Source organism: Betta splendens, chromosome 10 (genome assembly GCF_900634795.4).
Source record: "Betta splendens chromosome 10, fBetSpl5.4, whole genome shotgun sequence".
Lineage (NCBI taxonomy): Eukaryota > Metazoa > Chordata > Actinopteri > Anabantiformes > Osphronemidae > Betta > Betta splendens.
In genome coordinates, this window is record NC_040890.2 from 13,352,413 (window position 1) to 13,377,634 (window position 25,222).

The following is a 25,222-nucleotide window of genomic DNA, read 5'->3' on the forward strand; positions in this document are numbered from 1 at the left end:
GGGGAGAAGCTGGGTGGAGCGTGGGAGGAGCCGATACTTGATCTGGTCCTACATGCAAACACGCTGCGCTTCGGCTACAGCTGTACGTCCCTGCCTCCGTCAGGAAAAACGGGAGCCGCTGTTTGTCAAGTTTTATTTTTCTTGAAAAATAACACAGATAACGTAACGTGAAAAAAGTTTCTGAAAATAATTACATTGCTACAGGATTCCTGTTTTGATATTCTAAACGAGGAAAACACATTTACACAAAAGTATATATTTATATACTTATATTCATTTTAGGGCATATGGCAAGGAGCAGTGTGGGACAAGACCTGCAATACGGAACTACTACAAAAGAAATGAGGAACTCCCCACACAAAAATTATAGGTCTACATTGAATTGAACAAGGTCATGAAATTTAGTCCAAAGCAGAAACACAGTTTTCATCATGACAGAAGTTGTATCAAAAAAGGTGTCCGGAGCAGTTTAATCTAGAATATTAACATTTTCTCTAAATGTTGTCTCTGTACAAAAACAAAGCAACAGGCGTCTCAAAATAATAGCACCTGAAATCAAACAGTTGTTTGAGAATGCACCGTTTATCTGGCTCCACATCCTTGGTTTTCCCCGCACACTTAATGCAACCTGCCCTTTGCTTGGGTGAGGTCTTGTTGCTGTGATTGCCTTCTCACACTATCTTTTTACCCTTTCAAGAAACCCCACATCCACTCAGTGTCCTTCAGGTTCTCCACTGACCTTTTGTTACACCCAACTGTGTCACTAAGCTGATCACACAACGGGTAAATGCAGCCACGACAGTCACTCACTTAACAGGTCATGATGTGAAACCTGTCACTTTAAGTTATTTTTACAAAAACATTTTTAACACAAAGCTGTTGTGCATAAAGCAAAAAGTCTATTTGGAGGTTTGAATTGTAGCTCAAATGAAATACAACATTAAACAAGTCTTATTAGAACTTTATGGGGATGAGCTGAACAAAACAAGGATGAAACAAAAAGTATCTTTCTCAAGGAAGGAGTCAGGACTTTAGTCCAATGAAGAGCTCAACACTTTGTTATTTAGTTAATTGGTGGTGTAACAGCTAATTATTTGCCATTGTTCTTTCATTTCTGGTATAAAAAAAGACATGCTTTTAAACTTAACCTTTGAATGATTTTAACTCCCAAAAGAACAAAAACTCCTGAGTCTTTTAGGTACACGGGAAAAAAATGTCAAGAAGAAATATTGTTCCAACTGTGACAGCCCCTTACATCAATACTGCTTAAGCGAGTAAACGTCCCAGTCCAGAGCCCAGTGTTCCTTTTATGCAATACACAAGCATGTGAATTTCCCTGCCACTCTGTGTCCCACACATTCACATCAGGATATAATTCCGCTTCTTTCACACCACAATCCACCTCTGCAGTGACAGGAGGTAGGCGCTTAGGAAATTCTCTGGATCAGTTTTTCATCCGATAGGCAGTACAGGGTGTTGACTGAAAGCTCAGAGATGAAAGCTTCACAGGCCTTGCGTGAGACACCTTTACAGCCTCGCAGGTCAAGCAGTGAGATGCAAGACAGCCGGCGGAGATACTTTAGACACGTGTCTGTTAGTTTACTGCAACCTGGGGAAAAGATATACACAAGGACATGTTAACACAACTTGAAGCCAATATTATGTATGAGCTACTTTGTATATTTTTAATCTGTGTCTGGCATAGTAGGTGTTCTCAAACATCTCTCACCTCCCAGATTGAGGTCTGCGAGTGTGTTTCGGGTGGATGAGCCAACTGCAGTCAGCAGGTTAATGGAGTGGTCAGTGAGGCTGTTGCAGTGGGAGAGATCCAGTTTCGTTAAATAGGGCATGTGGCGAATCACAAGGCGCACGGTGGAGTCACTGATGTCTAGGCCTGCTAGTCGTAAACACTGCATACTCCGCAACTGACTCCGATTGTCACAGCCTGGAGAACAGAAGTCATTTTGAAACAGGACACAAAGATGCAAGGGTTGGCAAAGGGTGAAACAAAACTGACAAAGGCAAGCGCTAAATAACAGGGCATGAGATTTCACTATTTGATGATATGATGCAATCCACTGTCTAGGCTTTAAGCCTCCTCACCTGGAGGGGTGACTAGATCCCTGATCTGAGAGTCTTTGACCCCATCTGCATACCGCAGGTCCAGAGATCTGAGAAGAGGGCAACCAGAGGAGCAGAGAGCTGATATAGACGCCCAAGAACAACCTGCGAGCATCAGATCCTTCAGACCTGAAAAATAAAGAACATTTCATTTGAAAACCACACAATGATAAAAAAAAGAAACAATCCAACAAGACACATTCTCTGATTGTAAACAAATTACTATTTTCTAAAATAAAGCTAATCACCACCAGATCCTAACCTTATTAAACATTGTTATCGTCTCATCTCAGTAGGGAGATGCTAGAGCTATATAACTTATTGTACATCTCTCTTTAATGACAGCTACTTACTTTACTAGCTATTTTGTTGTCACGTGATGTGAGCAATATAAAGCTCCAAAGTCATTTGTGCACCTACAGTATAACTAGCGAAATGTTCCACTTGCAAATACAATGATTATTTTTTTTAGTGTCAATTAGCTATAGTCATAGTCAAAATTAAAGAATAAAAAATGAAAATCCAACTTACTGACAAATAACTAACAAAAATGCACAAAATAACCTAGTTAGATCACATCAAGAAACTACTACAACCAGAAACAACTATAGGAAGTAGGAATTATAATGTGTCGGTTTCGGTTCGGTTCGGTGTGTGTCCCTACCAGGAAGGCGGCTCACAAGCCAGTTGAGCTGCTTTTTAGAGATGTTAGTCCAAGAGAGGTTGAGTGTGACCGGCTGTCTCTTTATGATGCCTGTGAGGGCCTGAGGTGTGATGGTATGCTTGATGCTCAGGTCAATCTGTGCCCAAAGCCGCTTATCTAAACACCTACGAGCACACACACACACACACACTCATTATACAAACGCAGACATAAAAAAAATGCTACTGAACAGAAAATATATCACTTAACCACATGCAATCTACATTGCGATTTTAAGAAGACTTTTGACCCATGCGAACTGTGTTGCACTGTGTTCTAACTCCTGTGCACCAATATGTTTTTACCGTACCGACCTGTCCTCCACAACAATACCAGCCACCAGATACTCTTTTTAACCAGCATATTTTGCCCGACGCAATCCACATAAAGAAACTGTCCACCTGACCTCATGCTAAAAGAGACAAGAGATGAAAAGTCTTACCATTTGTACCAGTTCTTGCAGACAGCCATGCAGACACAGAGATCTGCTCGACTTAAGTAGCGGAAGACAGACACCCACACCTCCCTCTCACAGCTCGGCCCACTCCCATTACTGTCCCTGTCCGCCTCGCTCCCTCCTTCTTGCAGAGCGGACAGAGGTATGCGGAAATGAGGAAGTTCTGAGGATGACGAAGAGGAAGAACCATGTCTCAGCTTAGCTGGCTTGCTTGACCTCAAACTCTTAGAGGCCTCTGGCCTCTCAGGATGGGAGGTGTCCGTGTGTCCACTGCGCGTATGTGGTAGTGTGTGCCTATTGGAGTGTTGATCAGTACATGAATCCCGATTTCTAATAGGGGGGCGAACCAGCGCTCTGGTCTGGCTCTGTATTGTGGAACGTGCAGTTTGAGGAGCAATAGCCTCCAATTTGGGGACAATGGCTGATGGGTCCCGCTTGGCCCTTGAGGGCTTTTGGAGTGTCACTTTAATAGAGGAGTCTTCCTTGTCCCCTGGTTGAACATCATGTTCCATCTCCTCCTCCTCATCGTCCTCCCCACCATTTTGGTTTACCATCTCCTCTCTTTCTTTGGCTCTCTGTCTTTCTCGCCTCATCTGTGGTTGGTTCTCTTTATCTCCTCCTTTCCCGCTGTTCTCCCCTCTCTCCTCTTTCTCGTCCTCACTGCTGCTGCTGCTGGTGCTGCTAGTGCTGCTGCTGTCTTCGCTCTCCTCCTCCAGTTCTCCATGGCTCCTGCCACCTCTGACGCCTCTTCCGGCACCTCCTCCTCGCAGCCTAACTCCTCTTCCTCTCCCTCTGCGAGACTCTCCTGTGGGAGAGAGTACCAGACCATAGGAAGACTGCTGATGCTGAAAGGATCCGGTCCCTCTTGGAGAGCTATGATACGAGGAGCCACTCGTCCAAGTGGAAGGCCGACCTCTGCCCTGAGATAGTCTGCTTGTCGGAGAGCGCAACCGAGACAGCATCGTGGGAGAACGATACAAAGCCGAATGTTTCTAGTGGAAAAAAAAATAAATAAATCAGAAGATCAGAGAAAAAAAAGAAAATCAGAGATAAGGCATGATTTGCAGACTAACTCCAGTGTAAGAACAGGCATTGGGCAGTATTACAATTTACAAATAGTTCCTGAAAATCTTTTATCAACAATGAATTTTTCATCACACTGAGTACATACATACCAAAAGTTTGCTGCGCTCCAATTTTATCTGCAAACAAAGAAAAAAGTGTTTTGTTGTTGAGACAGGAAAGGTTTGTTGTATTTTTATATTCAATATTTGATCGTGATTTTTATTTTTAAGTAACATGTGGTGAGGATTTTCACTTTACCCTCTTCTTAAGTCTGAGTTCCAGTGCACTTGCTCGTTTGCGGTTCTGTTGATGCTGCAGTAATAGTTTCTGAGAAGGTGGTGGTGCTGTGGGTCTGGATGGGGCGTTATTGTGTCTCCCTTGTCTCATCCCTTCACCCACACCAATGCCTTCCCGATATGCAAGTTTGGAAGGTGGGTAGGAAGTTGAGCCCTCCGATTCCTCACTTTCCTCATCGGTGGAAGACTGGTACAGGAAGAGAGTAAAGGTAGAAAAGAATTAATGCGGGCATTGTTTATTTTTAGTAGTGAAATCAACTATTAAGCGACAGCAGGATTTTACTGTAAGGACACTTAGCTTGGAGAATGAATTTGTATTCTGAAGACTAAATTAATTATAACACAAGGAGAGGTATAGTGAAAGTGAGAAGCTACTTTAAATTTACCTCTGATGCTGAACCATTCCCTTGGTAACATTTGGGACATTCCCAGCAGCTGGGCAAATCCTTATTGATCTTCCCTTCCCCAGGTTCCTGAAACAATAAACAATTGAGTGCTAAAAATACAGCCTTGTGGGAAAAAATACAATAAACCATATACAGTGTAAAACCTGTAAAAAAAGATGTAGATTACCTTAATACATTGACGATGAGCAATTTGTGAGCAGACTGAGCACTCCATGAGTGAGAAAGTGCTTGGATTGGTCTCATCGGATTCACCTTCTCCACATATGGCACATCGTGCTGTGTTGGGCAAAGCAGGCTGAAGGAATGCAAAGATGTAAAACAATATATGCTGAAACAGGTCACAGCAAATTCGATCTACATGTACAAATATGCAGCAGTATTTGATTTCATACAGTGATGGCTACATCAACTTACTGTTAGACACTGTCTCATGATGCAGCCCTTTTTCATGCGTCCAGGTCCACCAAACTTCCTCATATCTTGGCAGTATTGGCAGGTGCCACATTCTTTTCTGCAGCAACCCGCGCACCGCTTGCACCTCACCCGTCTGCGCCTTAGAGCAGAGATGGATGAGTGCTTGGTGGGTCTCTGTCCCAGGGACTTGTGGAGGGTTGGGCCCAATCTTGGACGGTAAAGGACAGGGGCGGGGTTTATAGGAGGCTGGTACCATGACGGCTGCACAAGAGACAAAGTAGGTTAAAAATATGTTTTGCAAAAACATAAAAGCAACTTTGATGACCTGGAAACTACATTTTTACAAAAACCTGAAATATGTTTTTTTACTGGTGTGTTTCAAGTGTCAAAAGATCTCTACTCACCCTTTTGGGCCACTTAACAATGGGCTGGCCAGTGTAGGACAACTTAGGGTCATCACTTGCATGCTCCTTCAGAACAGCCTGAACAGGGGAAGAGAAGGTTTAAAAAGGCCAAATAATAAAAGTTATGATACCACCGCATAACAGTACCAAAAGGCAGCGTTAACATGTCTGTTTGAATACAATCTAGCCAGTGAGTTCCTCAACAATTAAGTGACTAAGGAACCCTCACCCACCCTCATGTCATCGAGTAGAGCTGCAGCATTCTGAATACCATCAGGTACACACTTTTTCTGAGCAGGAAGCTCCTCTAGTTTTCCTAAGAGGTTCCACAATCCCTCCAACTCAAAGGGAGTCAATGCATGTTGAGTCTGGGTATACTCTGCAGACTCATTTTCTTGGATTTCATCTTCCTTCAACTTAACATTCTCATTTTCGGTATCACTCTCAACTCCATTGAAGTTGCCATTCCCAGTCTGTTCATTTGGTTCCAGATCAGCCTGGGTCAGTCCTAGAAAAAAAGTTATTATTACTTTATATTTGAGCACTTTAACATTTAGCCATATGTCTGTTGAATATAGGAAAAGGAGTAATGCAACATGTGTTTATTGTGCTGGTTCAACCTCACCTATGCCAAGGGAGTATTTTTGGAACTCAGGAGTGAGGTGAGAGATTTTGGTCAGACAGTAGAGGTATCGTTCCAGGACATACCAGCACATTTCATAATAAAAAGGGTAGCGGAACTTTGCTGGCACCTAGAGGAGAAATATAAAGATATAAAAAAAGTAAATAAATGCACATTTTTTGCATCTTTAACTTTAGCATATTCAAATTCTTCTTCATATTTGTCAGTTTTAAGGTTAACAAAATCTATAGCAAAATGAAGATGTTTCTCACCCGTGTTCGATCCTCAATGCTGTAAATGTTGAGCTGCATAGGGATGTTAAAACTATGAAGGAAATTTCCCCCAAACACCAACGTGTCCTCTGGGGTGTACACAGCATGAATCCATCCTACAAAATTGGACCAATAGAATGCTGAAGGTGTGCAGTCTTATCGTATTCGATTTATTAATAGGCTGAGTTGGTAGTAAGTGTAAGTCACTACATGTGTTGCAGTAACAAACCTGATGGTATAATGAAGGTGTTGCCCTGATGAAGTATTATCCTCTGACAGTCGTGACACTTGTCCCCCAAGAATATATCTCCCTGTTTTCCAGATAGAACCCAGTTCTCATACATCTCCAGGTTCTGTGGTGTGGGTGGAATCAGCCAGAACACCTGCATGAACCACAGAAAAATGTTTGGAAGAGATCAGCATGTGTGTGTGGAAATGTTCATAGAACAAATGTACAGTTTGCTTAGTAACACTGGCCTTAAAGACGCTCAAGTGGAACACACACACATCACTCAAGTTGCACTGGTACCTTACCAACAGTGCGGTGATGCACTAGCATGTTGAAGCCAGCTTGAAAGAAAGTGGACACTGACCTTTCTTCCTCGCAGGATGTGGTACCACACCGATGTGCCTCCAAAGTCAATGTGGAAATCTGTAAAGCAGCCCTGCACACTCATGAGACAATACCTGAGAAATGTGGAGAAAAGATGGAAAACACAATGTGGTTCAAGCATCGAGGTACAGACTAAAACATGCAGGTTAAAATGATAACGAGATTAGTTTTTTTGACAAATGATAAAAGTAGAGCACATTAAGTGTAAACTACATTTCTGAATAAAAGGATTAAAAAAAGTATTGACAAACATTTAAGTGATATATTATGACATATAAGAAATATGATCAATGAAGTGTCTTATCTGTAACACAGCAAATTCTGAGGTCTCTGAATTACTCACTTCTGTACTTTGGGATAATGCATGTCTATTATAGCATTAGTGGAGTCTCTCTGTCTCTCCTTAAGATGGCGGGGCCACATGTTATCCACCCAGTCAATAAGATCCACCTGGATGATCAGAAGAATATGGTATTAAAGATACATTCAAACTCACTGCAGCCTAATCATCTACATAAAAGACACAATTATAGCAACACAAAATGCTATTATTCTAAAACTAAGCTAAAAAAATGCTAAAAAAATGCAAGGTATATTTGGTAAAATACATACAACATGGCATTACAAAAACGCATTATTAATAGCTATAAAACCCTGACGTCAGAAACTGTGAACACTCACTGAAGACGGCCGTTTCACTAGATTTTCTAGCCTCGTGTGGCTGAACTCCAGGCTAATGACATTATAGAGTTTTTCCCTTTCTGATGGTGGCGTCTCATAGTAACGTCGCCACTGAGCCATTGACATCTCTATTCCCTTCTGTGTGGTCACATCCATCACGTCTACAATGCGTCGACTACCTGTAGGGTTATAAAAAAGTCGTTAAAAAAAAACTTTGAAATGAACTCATTGTGTGTAATACTGCAGTACTTCCTGTATCAGATTAAAGTAAATTTAAAGCAGTCACAAACATTACTAAAAAACAACAATATATGATGATAGACATCATTCAGATTTAGCTACTTTTGAGCTGCAACATCCTGACAGGGACTGAAACTGAAACTTACCAACAAACAACTTGACATCACTCACACTGAAATCACTGTCCGGCATTCTGAAAAAGAAGGCAATTGTTTGTTGTTGTTTTGTTCATTTTCTTTCCAGACACACAGTGAACTTTGTTCACTGGCACCTGAACTGACATTACCCAAGACTTAAGTAGGAAAAATATTGATATTATTGATGAAAGCCAGATACTTACTGTATGCCAAGGTCATCTTTTGATTTAAAGATAATTGGATCCCTGAGCCCTTCCCTCTGGATGTACTCAAACGTGAATTCTAAAAAGGAGATACACATATACAAAGTTAATCCAAGTCAATGCAACCATGCATTGAGTTTATAACTCAAAACCATAAACGGACACAACTGTCAGAAACCTAAATAAATACAGCTTTCAAGTTCAACATCAAGCAGTTTTGCTTGATGTTGAACTTGAAAGTGTAGTTTTAGTGTCCTACAGACATTTTATTTTACTTGTTGATATCTCACCTTTACCATCCATGTATCTGACCAAGTCAGAGCCAAATCTGTCACACTGCAACTTTTCATCCAGATCAAACGTTCGTTTGCCTTCAATTTCATCGTCCGAGATTCCATCGTCTTGGTAGCGGCGCCGCGTACCTGTACGCTGAGGACAAAAAGAAAACTAACGTCAGAAAATGTACATTCTAACTTTCATTACATTAGGATCATAGAAGTTGTCTACTCTATTGAGCTCCAACTCACATCCCAGATAGAGTTAGAACTAGTACCAGTCATTTTGCATTTCACTCCTAGTCCTATTTTACTTTACTTTTTTCTCTCTATTTACTTTAGGTTTGCAAAAGAAATCTGATTTTGAAATAGCTGAATATTCCACTAAAGCAGCTGTATTAATGACAAAGATTAAACACTCACCCCTAATGTGTGTTTTTGCTAATGTACAAAACTTGTCCCCAAAATCCAAGAAGCATTCAGAACCAATATTTTACAGTTTTAAGTAGAGAACTAGAATAAAATTACCACAATTCAATCCAAGTTGATCTGTCAGCAAGCTTTCAAATAATTTCACATGTAAACAATAGCAATAGCAGAAGTTAATCTTCTATACTACAGCCCCCCTTTCCCTCCCTCCATTCACCCAAGCCATCACTGCTTGGCTAGACAGATGGATAAAGCACAACACCCCTGTTCTATGATCTCCCCAACCCCCATCCCTTTATCACAATTGTGGTATTATCTAAAGTCTAATGGCTCTTATTGTGTATAACAGAGGGCTGTACAAAACCAACAAAACTGTGGCTGAAAGTTAGAAGTTAGTTTGAAAGGAAGCTAGACTTGTAGAGTAATAAAACAAGTAAGATAATTATAGAATAAGAATTATTCAACACCCTATTAGACATTTAACATATGTTAAAGACTTTGAGTGTTAGATATAACAAATAACCTTAGACATTTGTCAACAATGGCAAATAATATTTGTGTACACATTTCATTTTAAAATGTTTCTCTCTTCACTTTATTTCTAATTTATTTGACTAAATGCCAGAAATTGTGAAAGCAGCGAATTTACTATTTCACATCAATGGTAAAAAAACGAGGTGACAGTACAGAAGCTGTCGGGTTAGACAGTGAACTTGACCTTCTCTTGAACCCGGGGTCTTTTACAGGTTCATTGCCATTATTAGGGTGTCACAAAACTGAAAGGACCAATGCCACTGCACAGTATCTCAAAAGAAAGTAGGCCATTACAGTCAACTACAGTTATTTCATCCCCTAAGCTTCACCGCGTCTATTAAAAAGGATAACGTTAAACACATGCATAACATTAAATAGTTGTACTGTAAACAAAAAATAAATGTTCCGGGAAGCTAACAGTTACTCACCAGGCGTTTGCTGTACCGTGTGTGGGGGTCCTCCATTATCTCTAAAAGACAAATAAAGTTTCGAGCTGGTTGTGAAATTGCACTGCGTTAATACCAACGCGCTACTCACGTGTAAAAGTGTGCTTTTGCATGTTACAGAACGAAAACACCGCTCACTCGGTACAGCCTAGCTAGATAGCTCAGCTAACGTTTGCTAACAGAGCAGCGTTAGCCAACATGCTAATGTTAGCAACAGACACATTACTAACATTTGCACTGAAACTGTGTCACTGCATGAAGACAGGTAGTGAGTCAAGCAACTCTTCTATAGCAGCAATACGTCGATACAACGTGTCTATTTACTGACGTTATTTATCTAGCGTTATCGGCTAACACAAACTAGCACAGTTGACAATCCCTTTTGAGTCGTCGGCTGACGCTAATGTGGCTAGCTGACGTTAGCCTCTACACGGCAGTTGTAGGCTTTTATCGTTACCTCTGCGTTTTAACTCCTTTTAGCCGTTGTGCTCAAAGTAATGTTTCCCGGCTACAACGACTAAAGCATCTCGGTGAAGTTTCCCCCCATGTTATGTGCTAACTGCTGTGTACGTTGTTCTGTTTATTATTGTGCTATAAAGTTAGAACGGTTCGACGCTCCGAGCCGCCATTTTCAGCTGGTCAAAAAACACACACACATACACTTAACCCACCTCCCTCCCTCTTCCAAAAAAAGCCGAGGGCCCACCCCCACTACTCCACTGCCCTGGATCATTAGCATGGAGACGCTCCCATTGGACACAGCAGGTGCTATTTAAACCAGATTAGCATACGTTAACAGACACGTGTACTTGGTTTGTCTTCTCCCGTTTGACGGAGCATTTTCGAATATAGTTGCATTATAGAAAATACATATCCAACTTTTTGTGACTATTAGCTGGGTCAAAAATAACTGATCTATTCACCAACTAATTGTTGCTTATATGAAAGCAAATGAGCTAACCCACCGAGTAACTGGAGTTGTGTTGTTCCTATATATGTACTGTATAATACACAAACTTTATATTTACAATAATGCTATTTAAGGATATATATTTAAGGATATAGTTTTCAAGTTGTAACTGCGAGTAAGATGGGAATTGTGGTGTATGTTTATTATTGAGATATTAGTATAATTATTCCAGTTGGAGCTGCAGTCAAGCTGTAGTGCATTATATTAGGAGATGGCTTTAATGTTTTAACCTCCATGTTGAAGTAGTTTTTTGTGTTCACAAACCCCGTTCATCCTCCAAACACGAATCGAGGAAACAAACGCACCCTTGAGTAGGCCCCGCCCCCTAGCGTTGATAGGCCGGGCCCGTCTCAGGATAGGAAGAACAGCGAGATGGGGGGGATGAAATCAGGTCAGCAAAGATCTTTACTTACACGGATGCCGTGACGTGCATCTCCGTAAACTGGATGTAGCTTTCACACACAATGAAACAGACACAGATAACGTATGTGAACGTACAGGGTACTGGACTATGCCAGATTGTGTCCCTCCATGCAGATCCGAGCTTCCAGCACAAGAGCTTCCACCACACACCAGCACTTGATACGCGCACAGAAATCTTTTATTACATAACCGACTTTACTGGGTTGACACGAAGCCAGTGAGCGATTGACAGCCGTTTATACAGTTTATAAATGCTGTTATTACAGGCATGGCAGCAGCACAGGCGCATACACGTCATACACAACAAAAATCAGACAAAAGTATTAAAAAGACAATAAACAGTCAGAAATGACTAATTAGCTGTTTTTGCGCAGAGCATATTCCAGTGCGTAGATGTAGCCTTTGCAAGCAATACAGCACAAAATATGTTCATTAAAATGAGTTTAAAATAGTATTTCCTTTACAATTATTCATTCTAAGATGATACAGTCCCTTTTATGCACCACCAGGAGGCGGCGAACTACACTCATCCAGAAGGATCAAATGATTAAATGTCACGCTGAACCATCTGGTTGTGAACTGTCTGACAGACAAAATCTACACATTTAAAACACGTTTTCAAACACTCCATACAGTAAGAAAATTAATTTAAAATAAATTACAGAAAGGTAAGTGCACAGGACTGATGGTGGTTTATTATTTATGGTCCTAATTAGATTTTGTAAGCAGATTTGAGAGATGCTCAGGGTAGAAATAGGAAAGCACCTGGAGGTATTTTCTTTTGCATGAGGAAGTCCTCTCCTCTGGAAACAAACACAATAATACAAAAGCACACATTAAACCTATAGTGTGACAGCGAGGAACATTGCATGTAAATGGGTGATGCAGGTGTTTTACCTGTGTAAAACATTTTAGGAGAAGAAGCTGTAGAGATAGGAGAACCCAACGATCCCAATTATGGCACAGCACAATGTAATCATCATTTTCTTCTGTTAATTCGATGAGAAAAAGACAAGCAGGACAAAGGTCTTATAAGTTAGGCGCCGGTTAATTGCTAAATAACAACCCTCATGGGACTATTATCAGGAATTGATTAGGAAAACAAAGGGTCACAAAGGTTAGGTGAGAGAAATTAAACTTACCTGATCTTGTACGAAGCGCTTTAAAATGAACAATCTGCTAATAACAGCATAAAAAAGCGCCATCATAACATGCCGACATTGAAAAAAATTACCACTTCTGTTACACAATTAATTTGTGTCATTTACATGTGGTATCAAAGCCGATGAGCAAAAGATAAATAAGTTACCCAGTGATTACAAATTATATTTATTATTCATTCAAATCATTGGCACTTTGAGTAAACAGTGTACAATTGTATCAGTTTTCTTCTCTCATGGAGATGTTTTGACAGAAGCTTTAGACTGAACAGCTGTGGAGCAGACGCACTCTCGCTTTGAAGGGCCCATGCGCCAATCAAGCTCTAGTTTGATTACTGAAAACAAATGACTTATCTCAGTGGTGGTGGCTCTCATATTGCACCAACATGACTCGATAAAGGTTGAAATGCTGGTGATCAACCTGAGCTAGAATCAGATCCTACCTCACTAATACTCCTACATAACCAGTGTACTACTACAAGTGCCTGCATTAAATGGTAACATGATTTGTCTGGCTATTATTGACAACGTTTAAATAATACATTGTCAAGTTTTAGCTTGGAATGAATAAAGTGCTTTACTACCTATTTTTATCACATATGAATAAAAACATAATTTCAAGGTAATATACAGCTTGGTTTTTAAATTAAATATTTTACATTTGTGTAAGTTTTACTTCTTCATTGTTCATTTATTGAGTACTTGTGGAGCTTTTCAGCAGTAAACTAAGAGGTTCATCCCCAGTGTGTTTCAACGAAGACCAGCTACATTTTAGTCGTTATTAAAAGCTATAACGATACAACTGAAAAGCACCACAGACATCTTCAATGTAATTTAAAGTCATCTCTCTAATGCTGGGACACCAAAAACTAAACATCATAACCTTTATTAACTTCAGGGTTATTGCACTGTTCTTCTTGACATATTAAGCTGGCAACTGAGGTGTTTGTTTACAGTAGAAATATTATGAGGCCTAAAATATGCCAGCAAATTGAACCTTTCCACATCACTGAGTCCACAGCCAACAGAGGTGTACATTAGAGTGTCAATTTACATCAGTACATTTTACAGATTGCTAATGGAGTTAGTCATGTCTGTGTGTGTAAAAGAGCAAAATGACTAACATTATACCAGTGTTTCTATCACAACATTGTGTGAGGAATGCATATTTCTCAACCTGTCCCTGAAACTGGTTTCATAAGCATGATCCTTCACATTGAACTCAGTACAGCTGGGCTCTAAAAACCGAAGAATCACAAGTGAGTAAACACCAGTCATCTTCAAGCTGAGGAATGGAGACATATTAGATACTGATAACATAAATAGTATTAACTCTAAATCTATTCTTTACAGGCTCATATGTGCTTACTTACACAAATACTACATACTGTGTTTTGAAATGTGAAAAGTGCTGAATATCCACAAATCTAAATATAATCCAGTTACAGTGAACATACAGTAGCTAGCATTTCAATCATAAAAATGTGTCAAGGCTCATAAAGGCAAGAAATAATGTTAAAAAGGTCACGTTCAACTTGTTGAAACTGAAATGTTAAATGTTTCAAGGCTGAACCTTTGGAACTGAAGGCTGAACAATGAAATGTTTAGCGACGCCGGAGTTACATTAGAATCAGTTACTTTTCAATTCCCTTTTTGGCCTCCGCTGAGATAGAACCGGTATTGTTCCCCGTGTTAGCATCAGTCTTATTTCCTCATTTGCGGCGGAGCATCCACACACACCGTCAAAGCGGGGAACATGAAGGGTGACTGGGATTGGTCCAAGCAATAAAAACAAAAGTTAAAAATGTGTCCACGCGCACAAAAGTTTTCTCCCCGTGGCCGAAATTTCTGGGGCAGTTTTAAGTTGATGACATCTTTGGCTGAAGGGATATATCCACATGGAGTGATCGGTTCAGTTTATTGCCAGGAGATGGAGTGGGTGATGACTAAACAGATGACGGTGGCACATCACAGTACAGCTATAGGGTCTGAGTGAGGATTATGATGAGGATGATGACAACAACCACAGCACAGATTGCAGCAATAATGATCATCTTCTACAGAGAGGGAGACAGAGAGAGAGAGAGAGAGAGAGAGAGACAAGGGGAGAATGGTTTTAATGATGGGGTGCATTATCGGTGGATGACGAGAATGAAACCACAGACCTAACACCAGCTGTGACAGTGTAAAACACACTACTAGCACCTCGTTCTTTGTTCAGCAGTCACCAGAGGCACAAGTGGAGAAAATCCCACACCCAAGAAGTTCAAATACAAAGAAACACACCTCATGTAAACCTTGAGGAAAGCAGAAAAATACACACATACGAAGTCTAACAAACCCAGCATGCGAACTCTCCCAAAGCTTGCTTCTAACCCACACCCAACGTGGAGCTGCAGCGCTTGTTTGCTCTGCAGTTACTCACCCTTAGCTCTCCTCTTTCTCAAATAGCTCATTTCTTCAGTCCCACTGACAAACCAATTATAAGAGCTAATAAGCCCAGCAAGACCAGCACAACCACCACTATTATCACGGTTTTCTGTTGGGAACAACACAGTTTATATAATACCATTCTAATACCAGGTCCATTCTGTGAAGAATAAACACAACGTAAGCAATAGCATCCACTGCTATTAGGCCTCTGTGGTAATTACATAAGGGATAATGTTCAGTATCGTAGAAACTGACAGGTCAAATAATATGGTTTTTACTTTTAACTTGGTACCCACTCACACTCCGCGTTCAGTCTGATAAATAATATCTGTCTCTAACATAATGCTGACTTCAGTCATTTTAGTTTCACACACAAATTTTAACAGCCAGCTGCCAAACAACATTTTCAAACAGAGCTAAGATCAAAAGTCAACAGTGATGAGCTGAAAGCTGAGGAGTAAGCGCAGTGAGAAAATAGTAAGTGTCGAGAGAGTAAATGTGTGTAGATGGGAAGAGGCAGGCTGTGTTGTAGTTCTCCGTGTCGGGGCAGATCACAGTGGTGTTGAAAGCACAGGGAGCCACAAGACACAGGGTGGAGGCTCAGGAGCACAGCAGGTAGGATGGGGGCGGCTCATCATCGCTAAACAAGCTAAACACCAGGGTTGTTGGGGGGTATCTCTTCTTATCAGCTGTCAGGCTGGTTTCCCAAAAAACTTGTGTTGAAGTAATTCATTCTACAAATCCTTAAATCACTTAATTATAAAATTAACCATTAAATATTTTGTATGGCTGTAAAAGTCAAACTGAATTTGACTTTTTCCACTGATGTCCATATTGTTTATAAAAGATCAGTTTTATTATCAGTGTTAATTAACATTCCTGCCTGTTCTACCAGTTTCAGGGTGTGTAAATGACTTTGTACGACTAGACGTTGCTCAGTGAAAGCATTTCTATTGCTTCTGGGAAACCAGGCTGCTGTATTTGACCAGAGTCACTCACACGACGAGCCTCCTGCTGAAACTTGGCGGCTTTCTTTGTGTCGGACACGGCCCGCTCCACAAAGCCCACCGATTGGTCCATATTGCTCTCAATCCTGTCTATCATCCCCCCCTAACGTGGGGCCAGTGTCAGATGTGCAGAAAAGCAGTAAGAGAAGAAAAAGCAGCAAGAGACAGAATCAAAATGGAAAACTGTGTCAACAGGGCGTGTGAGAGTGATCAGTGTGTACACTGTGGTTGCAAGTGTTCAACAGTTTAACAAAAAAAAAAAAAAATGAAAAGGAGATGGAAAAAGGAAGCGGTAACAGACACTCGTAGCAGTTGGCTGAAGTACATTACCTTGCGCGCTTTAGTCTGGTACCTTACAGCTTTTTTGGTCTGTTCTCTAGCCTCCGTTATGTGGTCCACAGCCTGGGATACGTTCTGCTCTATGTTTTCTATTATGTTACCCTGAAAAACACACAATCAGTTAGAAAGCTGCAGGAACAGGTTGAGCTGTTTGAAAAGGTTTATAGTGATGATCTTGTCAAAAGCCCCTAAACATGAAGTCTAAAGACAGCTTAAATAACAAATGCACGAGTTGTGATTTAAATTCAAAGAGACTGTAAATTTAACACCAGAAGATAAATGCCGCTGCAAACAAAAAATTGCAAAAGAAATAAATTGCGTCTCCTGGATATTCACACGCTAACAGGAGAGAGCCCTTACCTCAAACAAGGGTTTCCCTCAGAAAGCAGGGTGCAAGCAGCAAGAAACATGAAGTTATACTAATGACTGACTAATCAGTGATATGTGTTGTGCTTATTGTAGCATGAAGTTTGCTGTGATGCCTGTAATAAAGGCTGATTCATTCATCTCACTAAATGCATGTTGGTTCTATTAATGCTGGGGTGAAGAGGTGGAGGTGGAAGTGGCAGGAGAAAGCAAAGAGATGCATATGAGGTGCATGGAGCTGAAAAAGAGCAAACACGGACAGAATGAGATCGACAGTCAGGTCACAGCGGAGAGAAACAAAGAGGAGAAATGAGTTCAGGCACAAACTGATGGAACAGGGCTGAATATGCAGTGAATAAATGAATGAAACGGAAGACGGACTAGTGAGGCCATGAAGCGATGGGCAGGTGGATGTCGAGGAGCGTACCTGGCTTTCCACAAGCATGGCAATGTCTACAAACATATCATGCAACTCCTTGATGCTGCTCTCGAGACGAACGATGTCTTTGTGTCTGGATTCAATCTCACTCAGGGCTTGTTTTGAGATCCCAGAGTCCACAATCTGTAAATATTAATATTTTCTGTCACCACACAGACATGCACATTTAGAAATACATAAAGGCTTTATCATCACATCTTAGTCTCGGTTTCACGTCTACTGTCTGATTAGCGTGACTGAGGCTTCACATAAGGAGGTGACAAGAAAAGGAAATGAAGCGGTCACGTTTGAAATACGAAGAAAGTATGTAAATGTAATGAAAGGTCTCACTGAATTTTTAGTTTCTATAGAGGTGATTTACCATAAAAGGAAAATTACAGCAATTCAATCTACTGTAGGTATAACTCACTGAAAATGTCATTATACTGATAAAAGAAGAAGAAACATGATCTTTGACAACAATCTGCATCGTGTGTCTTTCTGCAGCCTGTCACTGAACACTCAGTGACCGTCCAAACTGTGAATCACTTTGTTTTTATCAAAGTCTTGGGATTCTAACAAGCCAAATCACGAGCACAGCTAATCGTTAACCAGCTTAACGAGGGGTTTTGTGTTGAAGTCAGCACTGACCAGCTAACAGGAACAGGAACCACCAACAGCAAAACAGCACAGACACCTAAGCCACAAGCTGATGTCTTAGCTCCAATGTGCCAGTGTCCACAGACATAACTGACAACATATTTTTTAAACAGTGTTGGGCCAATAATGTTAACGTTGTTGTGGTGTAAATGCAACACACTTACCCCTGCAGTGAACACAGCTGCATTGCCGCTCTCTAACATCTCCTCCAGTTCTTCATCTGTTGTCGCTCTTCCAGCTGGAAAGAAAACAGAAAAAGCTGTTAATCAAAGAGAACAACGTATAAAGAATCATCAGACTATGGTCGTACTGTGTGTCAGTGTCACTCACTGATCTCTAGCTGTCTCTGAATGCGTCCTTTACTCCTCTCCCTGAAGTCAACCTGGGCTTCATTATATTTTGTCATTACCTCCACAAACTTCCTAGACAGAACTGCGTGCTAAGAGACAACAAAAGAAAAGTAACACAATTTGCATCTAGTTAGACTTAAACATAGGGAAGGAGGAAAGTCGAGTATATAAATGCAACATGTTTACATGTGTACCTGTGATTTCCGTATCCGCATGTCAGCTGACACCCTCTCCTGCTCCTCGGACTCCAGATTCCTCTCAATCGCTGCAGAACAAAGCAGGACATTGGTTTCCTGTTCATTTCGTTTTACAGCTGACTGACAAGTCGTGTGTAAAAGTGAGTGGCAGACTCACTCTTTAATTTGTTTCTTGCATTGTTGGCCATCTTCTTTATGTCATTGGTGATTGCCTCCAGGTCATCCTGTGTCTCTGGGGAAAAACACGCGGCAATAAAGAAATCAAATAATACCATATTTCTCATTTAACCAAAGATTTGGTGTGAAAAAAATGTAGCTCAGAATGTCAAAAACAATGCAGCTTGGCCTGGGGTTTTATGAGACTAACATTCTTAACATGGCCCTGAGTGAGCAGATGACACGCATTCTCAGGAAAGATATCAACATGCTGACAGGGGAAGAAAAGCAGGCAGCATTGAAGTATCTTACTCTGATCTGATGTGGGAGCAGACAGGATGACGGAGTAAAGCTTTTTGACTTCAGCCACATTCTCATCGATTTTATCAATACTGTTCCTGATGTCCTCAATCTGAAACATACAGAGAGCACATTGTGAACTTCCCAACATTAAATAGTACATTGGCCTTTAAAACAAACAGGCAGAAGCTGAACAGTTTGAACTCTGTGACAGGAACATTCACCTGAGAGAAGAACTCATCCATGAAGCCTGCGTTATCCATAGCAATCTCCACCTCGTCATCATCTTGATCACACGTCTAAACGGAAACAAATAGAGTGTCAGAAACCGGACTAAAGCCTGTGATGGGTTTGCCTTTGTATAAGGTAACACCTAAAGTTTAAAAAGGTCCCTGGTGGATTTACCAGCATAAAAAAAGCAGACGGCTCAAAGAGCCTGCATCATGAGTCACCCTGCGATCCTTTGTATCTGCGCTGCTTCAGAGCTCATTGAATTGTTGTGTTGTTGAACCAACTTACTTTGCCCTTAGAGGAAAATACTCTTTACTGAAGGTTATATTGTCATCAGCACTAAACATGTTCTAGGATGAATATGGAGCATGAATGCACTTTATGTTGCTGCCTGACAAGAACTAGCCTGAGGTCACACCATGCGTTCAGCCCATTCACAAACCTTCCTTTGTATTTGGGACAGGATATGCTTTAATTGTCTTTGGGTCTTTTGATCCAAGCTTTAATAGTGAAGGACATGCAGTTTCTCTAACAGAATGCTGCTTAAGCCGGGGTAAAAGCAGGACTTTCTCTAAAAGAAGCATTTTGACACCAGATAGTTCTTATATGTTTGAGAAGTTTAGCCTATTTCTAATACTGACATCTTTTTGATGATGCCAAGCAACCAGCAGAAACACCAGGAAGTTACTGAGCGGCCGTGAGAAATAAAACCACAACCCATTTCTACACAGCTTATGTTTACGGACACCCGTGTGTGTGACTTGGTGAGCTTTAATGTGCCAGTTTTTAGAAGAGGAATGAAGACTGGCATCACACATTTTTAGCACTCATCCGTTCATTTGCTTCTTTGCTAAGTTCATTTCTTGGGCCTGCAACAGAAACAACACAACAGCCACAAATATTCGTCTGACCCCAATCTGTCAGCAACACAATAAATCTAACAGAAAGCTTCACCCAGTAAAGTCATAAATACGTCACAAGCACGGCCAGCAAACGGAGCTCAGCACTGCTGGTGGATATGTACACAGTGAAGGTGAAGGGCTGGGCTACAGGAACTCGAGCTCAACGTGACGTAAAGAAAGTACAGATGAGGTACAGATCAAACAGACATCAATGCCATCATGCTGTGACTTTGTATTGTGGACAAGGGGTGAGTCAGAAGGAAGCGTGAGCTTGTTGCTTGTTCCGCCTCTTAATTAGTTCTGCATTTAGAGGCAACTTGTTTTCACTGTACAGCCAATGAATTAAGCTGACTTGCTGTTCGAAGCTATCACATTGAGCACATAGTAGTAATACTGAGTCTAAACACACACATGCTCTGAAAGATGAAATTTAGATACAAAACTAGAAGCACATGTTTCCTTAACCAGATCACCAGCTGCCTCTCATTTCTGCAACAGTAGTTGCTTCTTTCTGTTCAAATAGTGGGTTTTCAACTTTAACCTTCTTCCCGTCATCTAACATTTGACTTGCAAATGCAGCCTGGACTATTAGGCTCAGGCTGTAGCCAGCAACAGTTGCTATCGCCGAGCTCCCTGGACACTCGCATGCTGCTCAGCGGGTTAAACGTCCAATGCACAACTCTGACCCACACTAAACTCCATCACACAGCATTTCTGCAGCAGCAGAGATAAGAGCACACTCATTTCCTACCAGCGTCCTTCAGCAGAGGTGGGAGGAAAGGACCCGATGAGTCTTATAAATGCTATTACACCACAAACACTGTGCACTTCTGAAACTAGATTAAATTAGCCACTGTTTTATAGCAGTTCCTGAAATACTAATTAATGCCGACGGTTAAATAAGACGGTGTTGCATCATCCTATTTTAAAAGCAAATCTTTAGGTTAAAAGAAAACAAACAAACAAACAATCTAGATTTAATGCCACTATGTGCAGCTGCTGATTCCTGACAGATTAAACAGCGCAACGAAAAATTGGAATTTCTTTTTTTTTTTTTTTTTTTATCTCCAAATCATCAAAAATGATCCACTGTCATGCTTAGTTACATGAAGATTGTGTAATCATCCAAACCTTAAACACACAACATTTAGACAGGACATCGAGATTAGAAAATTACAAATGGGCCATGAATGGGAATGATGGAAATATCAGGTCAGACGCCGGCTTTTTCCTTATATTCAAAACACTAATTCTGCAAACAAATCACCATATGTCATGTTGCATAATTCCCCTCAACAAGGCAGTGACTAGACAGATGTTTTACAATCCAGCAGCCACAGTGAGACAACAGAGAGAGCTCTGAAGCCATTCACACATTCATGAAGGAGGGCTGTTTTAACTATAAAGTTACAGAAAATGAAGTAATGGAAACTAAAAGCAAATACAAATACAACAAGACTACGCTCATTCTTTTGGCTTTTTCACTAAAATTAAAAGATTGTGTACAAACAAGGGCCACAGATAGAATCACAGTCACTGCTGATTGCCCCTCTCGCTTGCTAATTTATGATTCCTGTGACCATGTCTTCTTGAGGAAACTAGTGATAAACCATCAGACTTTGTCTCTGAGGATCATAAATAAGAGTTCATTACCCACCTTAACAATTCAACTCATTCAGCTCGGCCTGTGCACATAACTCCCAGCTGCTCTGAAAATTATTAAGCCAGCTGAGATAGTCATTTTCCACTTTTTAGAAATCATTTAAACACAAACATAAAAATATCTGTCAGGCTAATGAGTAATAACATAACAGAGGTGCTGTGCTATGACTGGGTTTTCCCATTAGAAAATGAGCAACTAGCTATCACAACAGCAGGACAGGGATCTGGAGGTCAGATTTACTGCGGCATGCTGTCAGAGGCGAAAATACTCCATCAGGAGTTGTGTTAATGCAGAGCTGAAATCTGACAAGGGATTTAAAAACTCCATGTGCCACAGAAGGAGCCATGTTAACGCTGTTACAATTTTACCCATTCATTGTGCTGATATCTGAGCTGGGTGGGGAAGCAGGGCAACAGCATATTCCCGAAAGCCAGTTTCCCCTCAGCGCAGTCTACGAAGAGAACTGAAAGGGGTTTGGTTTGGACTGAAAGTAGGAAATAAAACGGCAAACCTAAAGAACGTGTTGTGTTACTGGTCTCAAGCTGTTTTCAGCAGCTGATGCAGTAATACTGCAGGCTTCCCCCACAAATTCTTCACATTAAGCTCATATCCTGGTTCCTCCCACTTCTCTCTCCAGATCCACAATGTGTCAGGTGACAGGATCACACTGTCAGCATGAGACCACTCAACATATGCCTGCACACATTCACAGGTGCCAATATACGACCCAGTATACAGCCGGCAGGTTAAACATTAGAGAGAAAGCTTGAGGAGGAAAACGTGGACGGTGGGTGAGGGTGAAAAGGGTAAAATGACAAAGAAACCAAATAGTAAAGATAAAGAAATGAGCTGGGACGTCTTAGAATCCGACCGTATGAGAGCTTTACAGGATGCCACATGCACCGTCAACTTCCCATCAGATCAATACACCGTTTCACCAGCTGTTCTTCCTTCACTTAAAGAACAGCGGTGTGCGATGCAGATGCCGAGGGCACTCTGCAGGTCAACAGTTTGAAAGAGCAAATATTTGTCCAGGAGTTTCAGGTAGCTATACCAACACATCCAGACCGGGGTTAAATGGGATCAAGGCTGTCTGCCGACTGCCAGCGAGTGCATTTTCCATATTTACTGTAGTTGTTCTAAGTTCTACACGGTAAATAGACAAATAAAAGCTTGCACTACTGACAATTAGTGCCGTACATGTACATAGTGATCTGATTTGGATGACGTGATGACTGCTTCCCAGGTTCAATTAGTTTCACCTGTAATAGTTGATATGAATCATAAGTTATATAATTTTCACAACAACAGGACTACAACCTATTAAAATGAGCAATGACATAACTTCCTTTAATATACTGCTATTGGAGTATTGGACAGTGTGTGTAACGTAGTTTAACTTTAAAACACTCACACTACCTTCATTTGACTTGATCCCCCATTTTAGATCATTTATCATCCTAAAGTGTTGTTATACATCATGTGAATTATGTCATCACATGGCGCCTGTTGATTTCAAACAGATATTATCTAAAGTATAGAGTGTTTATTCTAAAGGCTTCATACCAAAAGCTGGTTATTTGTTTCTTTACATAATAGCGTTTTTAGAGGCGGGTGAAATGCAGAAACAAACACCACAGTCCAAAAAACACTAATTTCTTCAACAGCACGTACCGCCCTGAGTTGCTCCAATCGGTCCTTCATCTTTCAGGTGGTTAATTCGACACGTACGAAGCAACGAGATAGACACAGTACGATGTAAACTGCCTGAAAGTAGCTCCAGTCTGAGGATCCCTCAGCCAGCTGGCGAGCTAGCTGCCCCACACACGCCCGCCGCCAGTCAGGAGGAAATTAAACTCCACAAAAGTCTTGACAAAGGTGTGTGAGGGGACGCGGTTTCCTGCAAAGATGAGCCTTTCTGCCGTTTTTCCATACAATATGGCTGCTGCGTTTGAGGCCAGTGTTTTTTCTTTGCTAAATCTCCTCGCCCAGGGGATTAAAACAACAGTTGTGTAGAGCCGTATAATCTGTCTCTCCGTTGGCCACCAGTAATCATTCTAAAACGCACTTTTCTCGCTCGCGCATGCGCACACGAAACCCCAGCCCTGTAGCACGAGGCCACGCCCCGGGCCACCTGCATTATTGATGCATTTAGTCTTTTAGGAATAATTTTTTCTATGACGCTTTTCTAAGCCTGCTAACATTTAATATAAATTTGAAATAAAATTAAGATGTATTGCTATGATGTGACATTACTTTCTAATCATACTCTTTCATAAATCGTTAAATTTGTAATGTCAAAACATGATCACCTACGTGACAGATTAAAATCTAACTACTCACTCACACAGTGTGAAGGCTCTGACCTCTGGGAAATATTGGCCTGTAAAAGCTGACGGTGTGGAATTAGTATAATAAAAGTATAAATAAATTTGATATTTTTTACCTCTTCTACCATATTATCAAACCTACAACTGATTCAGAAATAATCACAAATACACTTAATAAAACATTAAACCAAAGTGTTTCCTGTGTTTTCTACACAGTCAACACTCAGAATACAGAGCCTGGCTCTTTTAATCAGCATCATCTTGGGTTTCCAGATCAATCATGAAATCAGCTGAGTGAGATTTAAGAGGATTGTGCATCCTGATACCAACTTGATGGCCATGAGTATCTTGGGCTACATTGGTTTAAAACACTGAGTGTGTGTGTGTGGGGGGAGGGGGGGGGGATTGCAAGCAGTTATGACAGATGCATAGCAACCCTGGTGTTTGGGAACCACTGGGTGTGTACCAGTAGAACTCACACGCCATTATAGTACTATTACGCAATCCTGAAGGGAACGGCTACTGTGATCAGATTGAAGGAACACGACTGACACCTTGTGGACATCATAAACGTCTGTAGTGGAGATAACATTGTGGCTATTTTCGTCTGTTGAACTTTTAAATCTAAAACACTGTAGCTATACTGTAACACTTCAGGTACAGCAGCGCACGTGCCTGTTTTTTTAGGATAACATACTGCCAATTTCTTGTAGCGCATTATTTTCCAAAGCACTTTGCTGGCCAAGACCACACCATTAAAAGGTATTTCAAACAAGCCAGCTCTACAGGTTCAAATAAAATACTTTAGGCACCATTTCACACAACTGCAAAACATGTAGCCCTATTGGGGTAGTGTAAGAACAGACTAGTGAATACATTTGATCTGTTGCATGTCAAATATATAGGCTTTATTAGAAGTGTTTAAAACACGATCCATACTTTTTTTTAACAATACTGCACAAGGATTTTTTTCATGGCAGTTGTGAAAGCAGAAATGT

General features: G+C 40.9%; 2 protein-coding genes across 11 annotated transcripts; both read right to left on the reverse strand.

Annotated features, from left to right (window-relative positions):
- Positions 1-949: 949 nt before the first annotated feature.
- On the reverse strand, positions 950-11,014 carry kdm2ab (lysine (K)-specific demethylase 2Ab). Of its 3 annotated transcripts, none has more exons than XM_041072607.2 (23): positions 10,991-11,014; positions 10,302-10,342; positions 8,926-9,064; positions 8,636-8,714; positions 8,442-8,488; positions 8,056-8,234; positions 7,718-7,824; positions 7,355-7,448; positions 6,991-7,144; positions 6,762-6,877; positions 6,493-6,619; positions 6,101-6,375; positions 5,868-5,945; positions 5,464-5,724; positions 5,216-5,344; positions 5,029-5,115; positions 4,605-4,829; positions 4,457-4,483; positions 3,267-4,273; positions 2,786-2,949; positions 2,104-2,250; positions 1,730-1,945; positions 950-1,609 (listed from the first exon to the last, which is right to left on the reverse strand). In XM_041072607.2, the coding sequence occupies exons 2-23, from the start codon at positions 10,335-10,337 to the stop codon at positions 1,428-1,430; spliced, it is 3,876 nt and encodes a 1,291-aa protein (XP_040928541.1). In that variant the 5' UTR covers positions 10,338-10,342; positions 10,991-11,014; the 3' UTR covers positions 950-1,427. The 3 variants fall into 3 exon arrangements, with proteins under 3 accessions (XP_040928541.1, XP_029020466.1, XP_040928540.1); XM_029164633.3 differs by lacking the exon at positions 10,991-11,014 and adding an exon at positions 10,777-10,981; XM_041072606.2 differs by lacking the exon at positions 10,991-11,014 and adding an exon at positions 10,411-10,756.
- An 854-nt stretch (positions 11,015-11,868) lies between these two features.
- stx3b (syntaxin 3b) lies at positions 11,869-23,981 on the reverse strand. Of its 8 annotated transcripts, XM_055512352.1 has the most exons (12): positions 23,569-23,979; positions 19,323-19,397; positions 19,111-19,210; positions 18,800-18,874; positions 18,640-18,710; positions 18,426-18,534; positions 18,260-18,333; positions 17,445-17,579; positions 16,643-16,753; positions 16,305-16,415; positions 12,610-12,701; positions 11,869-12,515 (listed from the first exon to the last, which is right to left on the reverse strand). In XM_055512352.1, exons 1-11 carry the CDS (start codon positions 23,596-23,598, stop codon positions 12,624-12,626), a joined length of 969 nt encoding a protein of 322 aa, XP_055368327.1. In that variant the 5' UTR covers positions 23,599-23,979; the 3' UTR covers positions 11,869-12,515; positions 12,610-12,623. The 8 variants fall into 8 exon arrangements, 5 of the variants coding, with proteins under 5 accessions (XP_055368327.1, XP_029020472.1, XP_055368328.1 ...); XM_029164639.3 differs by lacking the exon at positions 16,643-16,753 and having other exon boundaries at positions 23,569-23,980; XM_055512353.1 differs by lacking the exons at positions 11,869-12,515; positions 12,610-12,701 and adding an exon at positions 13,025-15,411 and having other exon boundaries at positions 23,569-23,980.
- Between the last annotated feature and the right edge of the window lie 1,241 nt (positions 23,982-25,222).